The sequence below is a fragment of the Anarhichas minor genome, unplaced genomic scaffold (assembly GCF_050575085.1).
Source record: "Anarhichas minor isolate MPS153535 unplaced genomic scaffold, ASM5057508v1 ptg000002l, whole genome shotgun sequence".
Lineage (NCBI taxonomy): Eukaryota > Metazoa > Chordata > Actinopteri > Perciformes > Anarhichadidae > Anarhichas > Anarhichas minor.
Genome location: NW_027466448.1, coordinates 5836437 through 5855187, shown reverse-complemented (window position 1 = coordinate 5855187; position 18751 = coordinate 5836437). Strand labels below are relative to the sequence as shown.

The 18751-nt window shown below is 39.1% G+C and overlaps 1 protein-coding gene across 1 annotated transcript in view; it reads left to right on the top strand.

The window, feature by feature from the left end:
* astn2 (astrotactin 2) overlaps positions 1 to 14388 on the top strand; it is a 214188-nt gene extending 199800 nt beyond the window's left edge. The window contains exons 20-23 of the mRNA XM_076086837.1: positions 2095 to 2236; positions 10840 to 10940; positions 11357 to 11540; positions 13905 to 14388. Of these exons, the coding sequence (XP_075942952.1) occupies positions 2095 to 2236; positions 10840 to 10940; positions 11357 to 11540; positions 13905 to 14142 (665 nt within the window). The 3' untranslated portion in view covers positions 14143 to 14388. The remainder of the gene's footprint in view (positions 1 to 2094; positions 2237 to 10839; positions 10941 to 11356; positions 11541 to 13904) is intronic.
* The last annotated feature ends 4363 nt before the right edge of the window (positions 14389 to 18751 follow it).

Sequence of the window (18751 nt, the reverse complement as noted above, 5' to 3'; positions counted from 1 at the left end):
TCAAGCCCATGAAAAAAAGAAGGAGATGACGTTGCCCGGTGTAGGTATGCCACACATATCTGAACACATTTGAATAGTGTTTCACCTTTAGCTAGCCATGCATGCAGAAAGCAGCAGCAGAACTCAGCTTGCCATACAACTTATCCTTCCTTGATGTCATTTTATAGTTCCTTTGTCTACTTTTGTTTTTGTTACTTTCTAAAAATCTCAGGGGAAAGTTTTCACTGTTCTGTCAGTGTTTGTGTTCTCCAAAAATATATTTGCTTTTGCAGGTAGGTTTTGTTTATATGTTATTTCTACAAGACAGGGTTGTATTTATTAGCAATTGTGTATTAGCCGGTTATAAACCTTGCAAACTTCATTGTCACTCCTGTTAATAACTAACAGAAAGCAAATGACACAAAACACACACTGGTGTCCCTTTTTGAACACAGCTTCACAATTTGCTTCAAATTTCAGTTTTGATACAATAATCGTCCAAAGATGTTTGAAATATTCCACAATCCAACTATTAATAAATGCTGTATGTATTCATGTATGGGCAGGTCTTCTTAAATCATTTATCATGTCTTTGGTTTTACGGTTTTACAGATGTTAAATCGGACCACCTGACAAAGGTATTGATGACAAGGCTGTGGCTGGTCTCATTGTCCTGGAGCCTATTAATATTAACAGTCATCTCCATACTTTAAGATGGTCCTGTTTTCCCTTCTGAAGGGAACCAGATGAAAGACCTCACCAGCTCCATACAAAGTAATGTAAAATAAATGCAATTATGGACAGTGTTTGAAGCGCAGTAATTGCAACACTCTATTGCTGAGGTTTAAATCAAGCAAAACTGAAACAATGTGAACGTCGTTAATATGCTCTAATATATGATTGACCTAATTTGTACTAAAAATGGTCATTATTTAAAACATCTGGCTTCTTAATTTCCTGTTGACAAACCAGTATAATCTGTCTGTTTAATAAAAAGGTTTTACTTTGAGTGAGAATTTATCCACAGAGTAGCTGAACAAATATAAAACAAAATATAAGAGTTTCTGACAATTTATAAACAAAATATAAACAACTTATTTTACAGTTCTTAGCAGATTTCAACAACTGACAAAATAAATAAATCAAAATTGAGATTCATGTTTAAAATCTTTGAAGGAGCAACAGTGCAAGAATGTGTTTCGGGGAAAACCTCCAACACACAGAGTTCTTTCCGTGAAAAGGTCAAATCATTCATTCGCGCAGTTCTTTTTCCTCTCTTCTGCAACCTTTTCTTACCATCCCCTTGTGCCCTACCAGCCAGACTTACTCCCTGTGTTTATAAGTTGGCCCATGTATCATAAGCTAAAACTAAGCTGCCCTTTACCATGTGAAGAAATAGTTGGGAATCCAACCATTTGAGAGCTTTTAAACTATTTTGACAGCTTCCTCTTTTTTCCATCACCTCCATGAGTACTGGAAACTGGCAGTGTGTGTGTGCGTGTGTGTGTGTGTGTGTCTCTAAATGAACAAGTTTGCATCGCTTGCCTTTCCCGTAAGCTGACATGAAAGATATTTCACAACTTGTAAAGTAGTGTTTTGTGAGACAGCAGGGTGCTCAGAGAGATATCATTGTAACACTACCGTGTGCGCATAAAGGAAAGAAATCCTGTTTTCTTACAGTTCTGTAATGTAGTGTGTATGGGCTGCTGCCAGCAAAAAGTCATATTTAATTTAGCCTCGGGCTCTGTGCTGGAGAAATGGCTCCCATCGGACAGAGCAGCAGTGACAATGATAACACCAAATAACACAATCATTGATAACAAAATAACTACTTTCCTAAATGTAGAAATGAATATATGACTGAGTTAATGTTGGGCGAACATTGTTTTTTCTCTGATATTGTTTTGTTTAACTAAAAACAGTAGATGAAAGATAATGTTGAAAGATAATTGCTTTTTTCCCTCCTTTTTTGGCAGAAAGTATGACAGATGGTAAACCAGTACAAATAACATTTCCAATGTGACCTTTTGCAAGATTTGTTTTTAGTTTCTCTCTGTCTTCATTTCACCCTTTGTACTTTTCTTTATTTCCTTCAATTTCGTCTCTCTCTACTAGGTGAAGTTCTGAGCTTAGTGGATGATCTGTTTTCTGGTTTGGGTTCGTCCTGTGTTGTTGCTGGGAAGAGGACCGGAGACCATCCTCACTCTGTGCTATACTCGGTTGTCTTCAAATGCCTGGAATCAGACAGTCTCTACAAGTAAGTCTGCTGATGCCCTTTGCCAAGTTTTCCAAGTCAATTAAATTACTGATTTATTGTGAATGTTTATTTCTTCACCGTATGGATAAACATAAGTCATAAATTGTATTCTGTTGTATGTAATTTAGACATAGTTTCAAGGTTAACATGTATGTGAAGAGTGGTGAGACCATAATTATTTTCAGATTTCAGTGGTTGTAAAATTAATAGAAAATGAATGTTACACTTATGGGGAAAATATGCTTCCAAATGTGTTTTTTAATGAAGCAATATACAGTGCAATATAATATAAGCCGGAGGAGAATTTCCGCATGATCACGGTGGGAGATTTTGTGTGCCCCTCAGACCCTGTGAGCTGTGTTGTAAAGCTGGGTCTAATAAGGCACATTGGTCTCAGGTGAGGAGCTTGACTTAGACTTCCACATGTCAATATAGTGAGCATCTTCAAAAAAGAGTATTCTTCCCTAGAACTAGAATAAAACTCATGGATATGGGTCGAAAGACAGGGGTTACATCTTGTACAAGAACACCTATTTCTCAAAAACCCATGATCAACTTTGTAGTTGTATTCAGTCCTTTTTTAAAGTGGCCCATTGTAGGTGTGCCCCAATGCTCAACCGGAGATCCTGGTGGACACCTCTGGTGAATAAGGCTGTCAAGCCAAACAAGGAGAGTATCAGACTTGTTTAACCCGGGAAACTACTTAATCAGTGGTCACGTTCTAGGAAGCCTTAAGTACTGCAGCTCCAGGGGTCTAGGAAGCAAATGAGTGGAAGGAGTTTTGTGAGGCCCAGGAGAGAGACTTTCGTTTGGCTTCAAAGAGGTAATGGCTACCCATGACACAATTTAGGAAGTGGAGAAAGAGCCTCACCAAGGCTGTTTTCAGCGGAGGAGAACTGCTGCCCTTGGCTTGAGGAACAATGGAGTAGGCATACTTTGAGGATTCAGAGGAAGTCTTGGCCATCTCTCAAGTGGAGGATGACAAAAACACCTCAGTGACAAAGTGATGGTGGAGATTTTCCCTGAAATTCTAAAGGCTCTAGATATATTTTGGCAGCCATGTTTAATACGCCTCATACATCAGTGTCGTGTGGAGGTTAGGAAATGTGTCTATAAACTGCCAGAACATGCGGGTGGTTCCCATTGTTTGATAAAAGGGAAAACGATGATGTGCTCCATTTTTGCTATGACTTAACATTTTTATTAATAAAACTTGTAAGTAATCACAGAGCGCATTACTACACCAAAGCTGCACAATCGTGTCCCGAATCACCTACAGTATTCTGCGACAATGATCTAGATTCACTTGATCGTTTTTCTGACCACATCTTTATGTCTTCAGTGTTTTTTCATTACCATAGAAAGACCTTTTGTTATTAAAAATGATGTTGTGGCCATGTTTGCATCTTTCCAAAACAAAAATGACTGGGCAAATATCAGCAGTACCACATCCTCCCTTGGGTGTCTACAAATCCCACTGCAGATGCTATTTTGTTTCAGGGGGTGAATGTTGTTACCTTCAACAGCTGTGTCGAGTTAACTAGGGAGGCATACTTAGTCTCAACTTGGTGAAAGTGGTGGATGCTTCCGTTCTTTTATGTTCTTTTGGTCAGAGCAGACCAGGGTTTTAGTGAATACAGAAGGATCTCTGTTAAGAGGCGGTGTTTGTTTAACTAAAAGCCATCACCCTAAGACATCAAAGTTTGACAGTCTATGACATCCAGGTCTATTTGCTGTTGCTGATTGTGGATTTGTTAGTAATAGGGATTACCCCATCTGCCGTTAGACTTGGTCTTCTGAAAAACCATGGTAATAACCATAATGATGTCCCACAAACATTTTTATATCAAATGCATGGTGGAGTGGTTATTTACTGGACTGTATTACACTGACACCTGTTTCTTATATTTCATTTATGGAAAGAAGCTCCATACAACATTGTACATTTCAATAAAACAACACCACAAACTACAACCTTAAAAACAACCTTAGAGCTAGCCCAACAGGTCTCTGTAACAGCGTCAACAACAAAATAATAATTATAAAAATAGTGTTTTATCCAATTGGGTATTGCTGTGATGTGCATTTGCTCTGAGCACCTATTTGCCCTCTATATCTTGAACCAAAGTTGCAAGAGCAGCAGACAGTGAACCAGACAGGACCCAGATGTTGTTGTGGCTGTCATTGGACACATGAAACACACTTCTCAGCGTTGGTCTGTCTTTTCTCAGGTTTTGTTATGTCACTTGTTTTTATACTGCTCTTGCTATGTGGCGGCCTTGGTTTGTTTTGGGAACCTTAACATTGGCATAACAAGGTCTTCAACTGCTGTGTGTGTGTGTGTAGTCTGTTTATATTTACCCCAGAGGGAAGGTAAAGGATGGATTAATGTAGCAATGCCAACAAGCTATTTAACATTAATGTCTCCCAACAACACAGCTATAATAATAAAATATGTGATTTGTTTTCATGAATCTAACATTAACGTTGGAATATTTAAATGTAATAATTTAAATTTAAATATTACATTTGCATAGAATTCAAGTGTTCACTGCTGAAGTAAATAAAGATGACAAAATATGTCGAATAAATGCCAGGAAGCAGTCAACAGTTATTGGTGACATTTTTAGAAGATGATGTTAATTAGCATCTGTTTCATAAAAAATAAAAATAAAAAAGATGATTTTGAGTGTCCTACAGGCTTTGACAGTGGATGAAGAATAGTTGGGAATAAGTATTAGTTTAATCTGTATCAGTCAACCTGCAACAAAACCTAATTTCCAACTATCAGTGTTATCTTTGTTTAGGCATTCTCCAGTGTTGTTTTTCTCTGATAAGAGCAGAATCTGCGTCGGAATTACGTCTGAGGGCACATCTGCTTGCAGCCAACTCTGCGGTCTTAATCAAGAGCCTGATAAGACCTCTACTGGTACTGGCTTTACACTTGATCATCACCAAGGTTGCTATGGCCCTAACATACCCCAACAAACGTAATGCTCTTTACTTTAAGTTACACCCATTTCAAAAGTGAATGGCCAACCAATATATTGGATACAATTGAACAGTCTAAATCAAGTATTAGAATTAGAGAACATCAGGCTACATATTAATATAGTTGTTTTGCTATCAGGCTTTCAACACCATTCACTAACCACAGATTTTAATGATAGTGTTGACTTTGTGCTTCCAAACAGGTAAGTAGTTTTATCAAATAGTTGTCTTCATTCATAGAATAAAGCTTCAATTGCCCTGTGTTGCAATATGGCTGACAGACAGCAGTCAATCGGCGTTTTCGGACCGGAGGAACTTTTTCATAGTTCTAAGAACTTAGTTCTAAGAAACCCCATTTCATTAGGTGCTGTCGGACCGGAGGAACTTTTTCATAGTTCTTAGAACCCCAATCTGTATTTTGTCTGCACCGCAAAAACTACAAACGATCATAGTTCTCAGAAAGACGTTTTATGGGGCTTTTTAGCCTCTATTTCAGATGAAGTACTCTCCCAGCACAACAATAACCATGAGTGGTGAAAGTGTACGCTGATTGATTGTACACAAGAGCTGATGTAGCAATGACGTGTAAAGAAAGAAAGCAATAGCTCGTAACAAAAAATAGAAAACAACACATAAAAGGGCCAACAGTGAAATCCAGAAGTGAACTCCTGAGACAAAACTCTTCAGAACTGGGGGATGGTCCATTGCTGGGTCATTCCTGCATACTACGGCGCAGAACACCAGCCTGGGGCTCCCTGAATGACTGACAACTGCTCCTGCGACATTTTCTTCATCAAGTATGGGATGTGGCGGAGTGGAGTAAAGGCATAAAGCAGCTTTCTTGACCATGGCACGTGTGGATTGTCTTGCTGTTCCAGGGAGAACCATAGTGGGTTTTTCTGGCGGTTGGCGAACAGATCTACTTCCGCCTTCCTAAACAAGGCAGCAGACCAAGCTCCACCCTGCCCGTTGATATGGGCTCTGTAAAAACCATGGTGGAGACGGCTTACCAGCTCAGGGGGAAGCAACGGGAGTGATCCCACAGCTGCTGGCATCAAATAGGGCAGGCTGGGCAGGGTAGTGGCTGCTGAACACCACTCTCTGCTTGGTCTGCGCCAAGGTACTCAAAGCAGGCGTTTCTGTCTGTCATGTTGATGAGGCCAGAGACAAACGGGCACTAATGATCTTCTCCAGCAATTGATCAACTCCATGGGCAAATTGCCATTCGTTGAAAAGAAAAAGGATGGCAGACAACGGTGTGGGCTGCCAAATATACTGTTAGTTCCGCAGCAATTTGTGAAGGGACGTCCTAATTTGCAGACTACATTCAAATTTTTGGTTGCCGAATGTGTGCTCTCCATAGAGTCCAGTAGAGGGCGGAGCCTGTGTGAGGTGGATATGGGGGACCACCCTGTTGCATTCATTGCTAACAAGCCCATTTACATTTTATAAAGCCAATAGTTGTTGTTGTATAAGCTGCCGTAATATTACATTTTTGCTTTAGATTGTGCTCATGTGCTCCCTCCTGCCCTGCATCTTCCCAATTGCTCCTCAGCTGCTCCTGTTGCTTTAGACTATTTAAGGCAGTTTCTACAGACATCCAACTTGTCAGAATTCCCATCCTTTTTATGTTCATGCCAGCCTGAACTCCTAAATTCATGCTTTATCTTGTTTTTTTTCTCCAAAAACATTTACCTCTGTGTTATTGGTGTGCCAGCAGCATTTTACCAGTAAAGAACCGTCACCCACCTTTGATATTCTGTATTCTGCATTAGCCAGTGTTTGTTAGCTTTAGGTTACCTTGTATGGGCTTTGTAAAGGAATGTCGACGTGCATAGTGGCAGTAAAAGCACACAAATGAATCATGCTTTGTGTGCAAAAAAAGATCATTAATTTGACACAGTTCAACGTTCTACTAAACGTTTCACTAACAGCATCATTACATTATTAGGATCAATGTATGTTGAATTGCTTGCTAGCTTTGTAAAACTAGTAAGTTAGCTGGCTTTGCTAAGATTGGGATGGTATGAATTACTTATGTAAATGTAAGACTAAACAATGAGCAACACAACTAAGCTTCGTGAGTATAAGCTTCATGCAAATGAGTACACAATGACGTCATCATTATACAAATGGTTGATTGGTGGCTTCTGGCAATTTTTGGAACTAGTGGTGGCTACTTACATAGGAGAGTTGACCGGGGCGGCAATCACATCTGACCTGAGGAGTAGTAGGTGGTCAGGATAAAATCTCGCCTTGATTTTGTCTATTGTCTTTCAAGGTATTGTTGGGATTATTGTTGTGTCAATCTTCTCAAAGTATCTCAGTTCCAAAAATATCTTGAGCATGCATTTAAATCTGTTGAATACTTTAATAAGATGTTATTCATTACATTCATTTGGACTGTAAGTCTTGCTCACCTGAGAGGGAGATCATTCGGAACTGAGCTATGTATCTATTTTAAAATGAAATGCAAATCCATTTTTTGTTGAGGGCTGTCGCACCAGTGTAATGCCGCATAGATCTGAGGATTTCAAAGTCATGAGATACTGTAAGCTGCCACAAATGTCCAGGCAGTGAGAGACAATTTTATGTGGCTTTGATTGATTTGTGGACTGGCTCTACTGATGGGTGTCCAAATGCTGATGTCATGGAAAAGTCATCCCTTACTGCCCTAGCTTCTCTCAGCATGCCAAAAATACTGCCCAAATTGATCCTCTCTCACTTTCTCTCATTCTTCCTCCCTTGCTCTGTCCGTCTCTGAGTTTTCTGTCTTGTCATCCCTTGTTCGGCTTTCTCTCCACTGTCTCATTAAATTAGAGGACAACGGTTACTTTAATGGCAACATTGTCAATATACACAAACATTAATCTGCCATTTGTCCTCTTCATTGTTTGCTGAGCTTTCAAAACTATGGCACAGGGACAAAACCGAGCCGCTTCCAGGGGAGCCATGTGCAGCCAGACAGCCTTGGAATAGATGCGAGAGACAAGGAATTAGAGAGAGGGATAGACAGCGCTGAGCTATATGCAAGCAATATAGATAGAAAATAGAGAGAGACAAAGTAATGTGTATCAGTGTGAGTGTGGGTGGGTGGGTGGGTGGTTGTGTGTGTCTTGCCAATTCTGTTGCTTGATGTTTTGACATTCTTATGGCAGGCCAGACTGTGGCTGGTTCCTTTGTTCTCCAAGGCGATCTTTATCATCGCCGAGTGCCTGTTCTGAGTACAGTTACTACACTCTATCCCATCCAGCCCCCTTTAATCTTACTATATGTGTCTATGAATGGCAGCTTAAGAGTTTGAAGGACCCTTGTCCAAGGTTCCTTGGCATGACTGATCTGAAAAAATAAAATCATATTTTCTGTAAAATGTTGGCATGTTTTCCCTTTTTTACCCAAACAAATAGCAGGTCTCCAAAGTTAAACCTGAGACTGACAGGTAAAAAATAATGTATCACTATACATAGCAATCTTGTAATTGCTGTATGGGCTTTGGGAAGGGGAACAAACAGTACATGTCATTGATGCCAACCAACAACCAAAAAACAGCAAAAAAATTCTGGCAAGCTCACATTCTGGGTCCCAAACAATACTTTTAACAAATTGCCTTGATAGAACTCCTGTCTCGTCGTCCTCCTGCTCCCCTCCCCTTTCCCACCTCATTGTATCCATCTGCACGTTATGTGGCCACATAATTTAAACAGTGTGACTGTTACATGCCGGCTTTGTTTTGTTGGGCAGAGAAGCCAGTTTTGCGTCTTTTGTGCGGTTCTTGGGGAATACCGCATCCACCCTGCTGAATAACAAGACCAGACAAACTATGTGAGCTATGTCCAAACAGGTCATGTTACTAACAAAACAATAATTTGACAGCATTGGGACAGCTCTTACAAGACATTACAGGAAAACCGATGATAAATGTTTTTAGGATGAAAAGCAAGTTTTGAAACAACGATAATATTGTAATTTCTTTATTTAGCAATGGAATGCCATATCGGTGGTTCTATTTGTCTCACTGTGTTTTGTGGTTTCCTTGTTGTCATCCTGTTGTTTTTACAGTGGTAATTATGTTTTCATAACTAGTTACAAACATGTCTCAATACTAAATTCGCTTTTTCAAAGTTCCCCCTGCACTAAGAAAAACAGTGCATTTGGATGAGTCTTTTTTATTTCATTTTCAAGGCAAAATTCACGCAGAAAACCCCCTTAACCACAACTACATTATTTATGTCATACGTCATTGATACTGCAACATTTAACATGCAATTTCATGCTTATCAGATATTCTTTTTGACTTCTGCTCAGGTGGAAGTTGCACAGTTTGTACCAATATGCTACAGGTTGTTGCTAGCCACCTGTAATCTCATCACGTAGCCAAATAGGCTTTTTCACTGCAGATATTTTGACATGTCATAGTAGGTAATGCACTGGTGTTACTAATAATATTAGTGATAGCTCTGTTCTATTCAAGTGTCAAGACAGTGTGACAGAGTTAGCCAGCATGCACGACACCAGGACTCTGAGACCTAAGCAGGTAAATGGAATAAAGCCATCACTAATGTGATTATCTATACTTGTCCCTTTTCTGTTACATGTCAACAAGTCTTCTGTGAAAAGGCCTCTGCAGTTGGTTGCAGCTGAATATGTAGAAAATATGACACTACATAACAAGTTAGGCTGAACAAACGTCAAAGCTAATGTTATGACCCTTTTTCAATTGATATGTTTGTTTACTGCTTCGTTAGGGTGTATGCTTCAGGGAATTCAGAGACCAGCAAGACAGCAGCGGCAAATAGCCGTGTGCGTTCATACGAGCGGCTGCCGCCTTCTCTCTCTCCTTGCTGCTGCAAGGATATTGATGGATTAAGCGGCGCCACCCTTCATCTTTTTTTAGATTAAATATGACCAATTCCTCCTTGTACTTCTTCTTATTCAGAAGTACACAGATTGGCATTTTCAAAAGGACATTTAAAGGTCATTTGTTTTTTATTCCGTGCCGTGTGGCCCTACATTACTTGAGATGCGTTACATTTTCTCAGTGTGTCTCGTCTCCTACTGCAATGTCTTGAACTGTTTGCTATGGTATCTTATCACGGTACTGAGTGGTCCTTCATGGAGCCCCAAAAATGATGATGTTTGACATTTTCAGACAGTGGAACTTTGTCCTTATAGAGTGCTTGGAGTCAAGCCAGATGCCCCTCTACTTCTGTCTCGTCTGCCGCTGTGGTTCTGGCTGCTCTCATTTTCAAATCCCACAATCCCTGGCTACCTATTCACAAGATGTTTACTGAAAAAATATGTGATGTCAGTGTATGGTTGTATGATCAAATATCAGCTATCAAGACCACCATCTCATCCAGCACATTATCCTGCAAACCTGTAAAAAATACAGTATATGACGGCTTTGTCAGTATATGTCTATGTCAGCACATCCAAAGTGCCAATCATATGTGAAGTTGATGTTTTAAGTGTCTTGGTAATGGCTTCCACGCTGTTTTTTGGTATATTTCCTGCTTGCTTCTGGCACTGTATCTTACTTGATCTTGGGATGTCACAAATAATAAACTTTATTCAAATAATAAACTTTATTTTTCATGATATTGTCATATTAGGTTTACCCTCCGTGCAGTGGATAACCGAGGCAGCAACTCTGAGTCGAGCTTTGTCTCAGTAAGGACGTCATGTCCAATGGTGGATGATAGCCGAGCTGAAGGTACTCTCACCTTTTGATTTTGTCTTTCTCTTTCATTTCAACTCTTAAGTACCCTCACAATGTGGACATACATGATTAGATAGTATGGTTATTAAAACAAGGGGCACTCTACTTATTCCACATGTGAAATTCAATGTACTAATCATCTGGAGTTCACCAGGCAGAAAGAAAGTGTAGCATCTACTGTGTATGAGGCTCGGCCCATATTAGGGACTACAAATCAGGATATCTCAGCCTCTGCTGCATTGATGTTCAACATCCTTGTATTTTTATCTATCTCTTGCAAGTCCCCTCACCTTAGAGAAGTTCTCTATCACACCTTTATCTGCTTATTGGCTTTCCTCGCTCATGGTATATCCCATTTTCCCCCTCGTATCTCTGTATCGCTCTTCTGTGTATCTCTTACCTCCTTACAGAGATAGCAGACAAGGTGTACAACTTGTATAATGGCTACACCAGCGGCAAGGAGCAGCAGATGGCCTACAACACACTGATGGAGATCCCTCCTCCGCTGCTATACAGAGTCCAGCACCACTACAATTCCCACTATGAGAAGTTTGGAGATTTCGTCTGGCGTAGTGAGGATGAGCTGGGCCCCAGGTGAGACGATCTGGGCAAAAGCACAGTTTTGACAGCCAAGCCAAACACAAAATGTGATGGTCGGCTAGCACTAACTCACCTTCAAACTTTATTTCCTATTCTTTCTCATTAAAAGTTCCTTTGTGTCCACAACATGCCACCCCGACATCCAGTCAACTTCCCCCTCTTTACAGCGTTGATAGTTTGCTGTGTGAACAAACATTGAGACATTATGACAATATGGAGAAGGGAAGCTCACTGACTAACAAAACTTCGAAGGAAGAGACATAAACAATACTTTAAAAAGAAGTATAGAACAAAAACATTAATGTATGCAAGTTTGACAAGGAAGTTGGTCCAGCGCTGATGATAGCAACAAAAATCTTAAGTTACGGCCCAATGTTTTGTTTTGTCCACCCCCACTGCCTTGAAGCACTTCTTTCAAGCCATAAATAATGATATGATAATTGTGGAATCATTTTGGTTTGTAGAAAGATGATGCTTCTCTCTGATTGGTGAAGGGGGGTGGGAGGCAAGGGTTTGCCATTGGGACTTAATATGGGGATTGGGGTGGTCACATGGTGTGTTTGTGTGTGGGCAGTTATGAGGAGGGGGGTGGGGGCTTTTGGATGAGTGAGCACGGATTATTTACAGCCTGAAGTTGGCAGGGTTGAGCCTCGTTGGGGTAATTTACAAGCAGGCTCTATTGGTGGAGCCTCTTAAAAGGTAACGGAATGGCCAAGTGAAACGTAAGCACAGTCAGAACTCCTCCAGGAGCCGAGAACCTATGAACCCCAAAATGTCCACGAGCATTGTTCACAATTATTTTGTTATGTGTTTGTTATGTGATAAATGGTTGCTGCTTTATTTACCTTCACTCTAAACACAGCTATTATCTTTACTGCAAATGTACTTGTTCTATTTCCGACACATCGGTCTCTTTGATTTGTTGTTGTTTTCAGTTCTGGGTTGCCTTCCTTTGAAGCTGTGTTTTTTTTTCGAAATCAATTACTTAGGATTCAGTTGCCTAAATCAGATGAAGCCAATTTGTACTTACTTAGTAGTTGCCTTAGTTGCAACCTAAAAGGTTAAGCAGAAGTAATATTTTAAATGTGTCACTTTTTCTTTCTTTTCTTTTGTTAATTTCCTTGTTCGTCATAATGAATGGCATCAAACGTGTTTAATTTGTCCATAGCTCACATGCTTGCAAGCTTCCATTGATTATGTGCTTGGTATTCTGTTGTTTCAGACATAAGAATTCAAGGGAAATGAGAAAAATGTTAAACCGCCCCCTTTTTCAGCAAAGAAGTGAAAAGGATGTCTGTACTCCTTGCTTAACTAAAGACAGATGTTGATGCTCAGCAGACACTGCTTTTCAAAACAAATGGAATTTTGCCTTTCTCTGCGTGTGTTGTCCTCATTTCAGTATCCATATGACCTTAACAGTCTCGAAAACTTAAACTCTATATGTATTCTGTAGGTGTATTACTGTTTTACAAGTACGGAATAGATGCATTTATGTGTGTGTGTGTATGTATGTATGTGTGTGTGTACGTGTATGTGTATTTTCTTTATATTAAGCGTACCTGATATATGGCTTCTTGATGTTGTAAACAGAAACTCTGGTGACAAAATTCTTTGTTGCACGCACCATAGACTTCTGCCTCTGGTGTAGAGAACGGATTCGGTACCCGGCAATTCAAAATGCAATTGCATGTGGTGGTTTTGACCCAGACTGGCAGTCCTGTCCGAGTGACAGGAAAGACATTGTTGCAATTCTTTCAATTCTGGTAACATTTAAAGCTGTGTTTTCGTGCAGACACAAAGCCAGTGGAGGTGCAAATAAAGGAGCAATGTTATTTTCCTTTTGACTTTCTTTTTTGAATTTCTTTGATGGCTTTGTGGCACAAAATGAACCTCCAGCACTAAGGTGGGTGGAGTGGCATATATGATGCGCAGTGAATTTTAAGGTGCCCTCTTTGGTATGAAATTGTGGCTGTTTTTTTTTCCCTATCCATCCAAAACATGTCTAATCAGAAACACACACACACACACACACACACACACACACACACACACACACACACACACATCAGCACTCGCATCAAGTTTTATAAACTACTTCTAGTATCATCTGGTACATATTTAAAATCACTGTATCATTAATGCAATACGGCAGATTTTTATACTTGTTGATGATTAGATCATGTGTGCTAATATTTTCAGGAAAGGTGAGATCTGTTTTGGCCTTTGCATGTCTCAATTTTGGATGTCAACTCAAACTTGAGAGAAAATTTAATGATGATGTGATAAAATACAAAAAAACATTTGTGTGATGATGTTGAGCTTGGATTTTTTTCTTTTTTTTTTCTTCTCCCTCAATAGAAAAGCCAACCTGATACTACATAGGGTGGAAAGGATTAGCCACTACTGCCGGTCCCTCCTGCGCAGCACCCATATCCAGAGCCGCACTGACACCATGGCGTATGTCTACTGCCGGAGTGAAGAGGGCCGACCTCCCAGTAATGCGTGGCATGGCTCTTTACATGAAAGTCGCACCACCTGCATGGAAAAGCTCATTTCTGTTCAGCGTAACACATACAGCAACACTAAACTCCGATGAGACAGGAGTTTGGAGACGGTGGCGGTGCGTTTTTGTTTTTTTTCCCTGCAAAATGACATCAGCGATCGATGAACCTTGTCACCCACTCTGCAGCAAGTGTCCCTCAAGTGACTGGTGGATTTTGCAAACCAAAAAACCTCAGAATTCACTGGACATTGTGTTAAAGCTACCAAAAAAAAACATTTTTGTGTGGCCTACTTTTATTGTAAAACAGAGGGAAAAAAAACTGGAGCAAAATGCCAGTGATCGCACATATCACTTAGAAACTGCAGTGTGAAAATGTAAAATATAACTCAGCCAAGAGAAAAACTGATTGGTTTAAATACTTTGAATGTAATATTGTAGTTCCTTTTTGGTGCTTTGAAGCTTACCTGGAACACTTAAAAGAAAGAAAAAAAAAAAGGAAAAGTCAACAGCATAACTTATTTGCCTTTACTACCTTCCTTTGAAAGGAGGAATTGACAAGTGTTAAAGCCATTTGAAAATCACTTTCTTGTTTTCAACTTGCCATTGTTTAAAAAAAATAAAGCTTTTCTTCATGAATGAAATAAGTAAGTGAGAAACAATTTTGTAAGTCTACATTGCATTTGATAGATTAAATTAAAATAGCAAGACTTTGTGTGGTAACATGATTGACTATTAGGCCTGTCAGCCTGTTGAAATTATGCAAAGACAGAGTGAGTGTTATTCATTCATAGACTTTTAACTTAGCACTGATTTCTAGGAATCCTTTTGTCATCATCTCTTTTTGAATCTACAGTACCCACAATAAATATGGAAAATGTACTGATTTCAATGACATGTGTTTCTCAGACTAGAAATGGACCCGATCACAATGAATAATGTGTCCAAGACAAAAGAACACAACGCTATGGCCACACTGAAGTCTTTAGAGTAAATACTTTACATAACTTGTTGGGTTTTAGTCTATAAATGTCCACAGCAACTGTATTATAAAAAAAAAAAAAAACATTATACTGCTAGATTTAATGATGCAAGATGTTTGTGATCTATTGATAAGTTACAACTTATCAGAAGAATGGAACATTTGTCATCGTGGCAGAAGTCATCAAGTTCTGCAAAAACAAAACATCTGGCATAATACACAGAGGTGCACTATTAGACATTACAGTCACGATATGGTAATAATAAGGTAATTAAAATAAGGAGAATACGATGTTTGCTAATTTATGTGCATTCATAGAAATTATCATAGGAATAATAGTATAATAATAATAATAATTTTCCAGATGACCGAACAGTTTGTGTTGAACCAACTGTGACGTTGGGAGGTACCGTACACTGAATTGTGTATCAGCAGTTGTAGAGATCGTCTGTGGTCCTTTTAATCCTCTTGTTTTTCAGTTCAATATCATATCTTTGAAGCCATGAATATTGTTTTAATGAAGATAAACAATGCCTTTTTTTTCAATATTTACATCTCATGTTATATGAATTGTAAAATAATAATCAAATAAATTATTATATTGTACATTTTAAATTGTAAAAAAAAGTATTATGTGGCTTTGTTTGTCTTTTCTGAAGAATGTGTAATATTAAAAATGTATATAAAATCAAAAGCCTTTTCTTTCATCACTACAATGGAGTGATACAGTAATTTAAGTTTTGAAAGGAATCATATTGATCAGCTGGGAAGTATTTCTTTAAACCTATTTTAAAGTCAGTGGCAGGATCATTTAATTACCCCCAACACACATGATGCATTGCAAACTAGTTTACCACACATGAAAAATGATTATAAAGTTAAGTTAATCTGACATGGTTTTGATCAGCTCATGTGGTTCACGTGACTCATGTGTCCTTGCCTGAACTGACAAGACCTCAGTGGCGAGAAGCCCCCACGGTACAAACCAGAGTAAAGTTGCACAATATCACAGGAATATTTGGAATAGAATTAGTTAGGACGATGACAAAATGAGACTTGGATGAAAGTAACTGTGATCAGATTATATATTAGCAATTGTACAATGCAGTGTAATGCTGTTATTTCCCAGGTTTTACCCAATATACCACATGATCCAGCTGACAAATATTTACATTGAGCTGTAAAAGGGGGAAATCAGTCACTGAACTCACAGACAGCCATCCCCTATGAATTACTTTAATTTATATCATTAACTGAAGGTGGCTATGCCTCCCTGCACGTGAGCTACTGGGAAGCATTTTCTTTTTCCATCTCCCTCAACAAACTATTCCTTTAAGCTCAGATCCAGTTTCTTTCCAGTCATGCAACATTAACTGCACTTTAAAAATCAGTAGTTTGACGTTCATTCTCACAAATTAGGCCATTAACGTCATTGGAGTGCTAGGAACAGCACTCACATTTCCATACAAATGTATCAATGACGGCTTAAAGAATGAGCTCCTCTTTTAAAACCACCTCAGCACTTTTTGAATTTTGATAAGGCTCACTATGAATCTTCCAGAAGAAAGATACTCTTTAAATACAGTATAAAGCAGCTCCAAAAGGAACCTGGACACACTTTTGCAATGACAAAAAAATGATTCAACTTTCAAAGAAACACACTCAAGCTTATGTTCACTTTAACCAGTGTTTTATTTCTACACAATAAATGACAGCAAAATGAAAATGATGATCTTATGACTCTTCCTTATGAAAATATAGTACACATCAGACATGTTTTGCCATGTACCAGAGCACCAAAAATATATATAATTGCAACTGTGAAAACAGAGAGAAATATTGGGCTTAAACATAAAAGTCCAATCTGTTGTATATGTGCCTGAAAAAGTGCATACTGTTTAAGAACCAAAGAGAGAGGAGGCCATCAGAGGGAGGGAGGGACTACTGAGTCTGATGGCTACCTTTACAGTGTTGGTGAAATTCCCAGCAACACACAAAGGCATCGGGGATAAGACTCGAGAATATACAGTATGGAGTGAGGAGAAATGAAAGCTCTTTGCGGACAAATTTGAAATAATCTTGTCAATGCATTTACAAAGAACAGTCAAGTTTGATTGTGAGGATCAATTCCAACAGACTCCTAAGATGCAGAAATGACCATTATGTTTTTATTCATCTTGACAACAAATAAATAATTCATAACTCAATGGATAAGTTCATGGATTAGACAACTGACAACAGTGCTTGTACTAAGCCATTATTAACAAATAAATGCTGACAGCGAGTGGTGTGGTAAAGCATCACAGGTCTATTTCTTTTCTTTTTTTTTTCTGTCTTGCAGGTGATACTTTGACACAATGCACAACAAATTCACGGTTCATCTCTTTGTATAATAGTTATGATCAAAAATCAATCCGAGAGCTACTGCCAAACAGTTATTACATGGTTTGCAAATACAATCATCATATAATATTATTATTTACATTTTAAAATATATTTGTTGAGCAATCGGGTACGAAACATTGTAATACCACTAGATATCCACGTAATATGTAAATACACTTTTTTTTTGTATTTCCCACTTAGAAAAAAAAGGACCATTCACCTTTTTTTTTATTAATAGAGGGAATTAGGAAACAGACATAAGTGTACCATTCTATAACCAGAGGCCTGTGAGAGGTACTTCATGTGTTACAATACACAAGGAAAATGTCTTACAACAAGATGGCACATGGAGTATTTTTCTCTGCAATGATCTGAGCAAAAATGTTAGGGCTTCAGACACTTTTTCTTACACTTCCCATCGCTTTGAAATGTGTTAGACACAATGCTTCTGCCATTTTTAGACAAGCAATACAACAACCAGTTGTTAAATTAGAAACAAAGGAGCGACTGCTGGTGGAAAATGTGGAGAGGTATCAAAGCCTGTCAAAAAAGGACTGCTATACAAATCATATTATGTGATAAGCATAGGCTCTAGGTGAGGAGAACTGTGTTCCTTCAGCCTTCACAACTTCAAAAGGCTCTGTAAGCTGGGCAAACATCCTCTCTCATTTTCACAGGGCCAGCTTGACCCTGGCAGCCCTGCGCAGGCATACCTGACAGTGACAGATGAGGCAGTGTGTCGAGGAGTGGGAAGGTGGAGGGGTGAGGGAGTGGGTGGTGGGAGTCCCAGAAAGGAATGGCTGCCACCCCCAGGAGGAACTGACTCATTGGCCTCGGCTTGTTGCCAGTCAGCGCTGGCCACCATTAGCCCAGGGGCAGCCTCTGTGAGTACACATTTTCACACCTGGACAAATAGCTAGACAAGCCAGGAAAAGCAGCCCACCCATCCCTACCTCTTTCCCTGCCCACCTTCTACTTTTCCGCCATCCAAGAGCACTCTATCTGGGGTACCATCAACTGCCCTCTTACATCCAGTCCTTCTTTCTTTTCATGTTTCATCCCTCTCTGTGCCACTTCTGTCCTCAGCTGGCTGTGTACATATATTCCTTTCGTCTTACACTGGTCTCTCGAAACATCATTTGCTATATTATGGATTTATGTATTTGACCAATATATATACTTGGTTCTCTTTTCACAACGCCTTGTATGAATGGCTAATGTGTGCATTTAAAAAAAAAAAATAAGCAAATAACTTTACATTCTGGTTTTAAAGGGGAAAAAAGATACACTGCACTCAGTAACATTTGAACATGTGGTGGATCCTCATTGGATACAAGC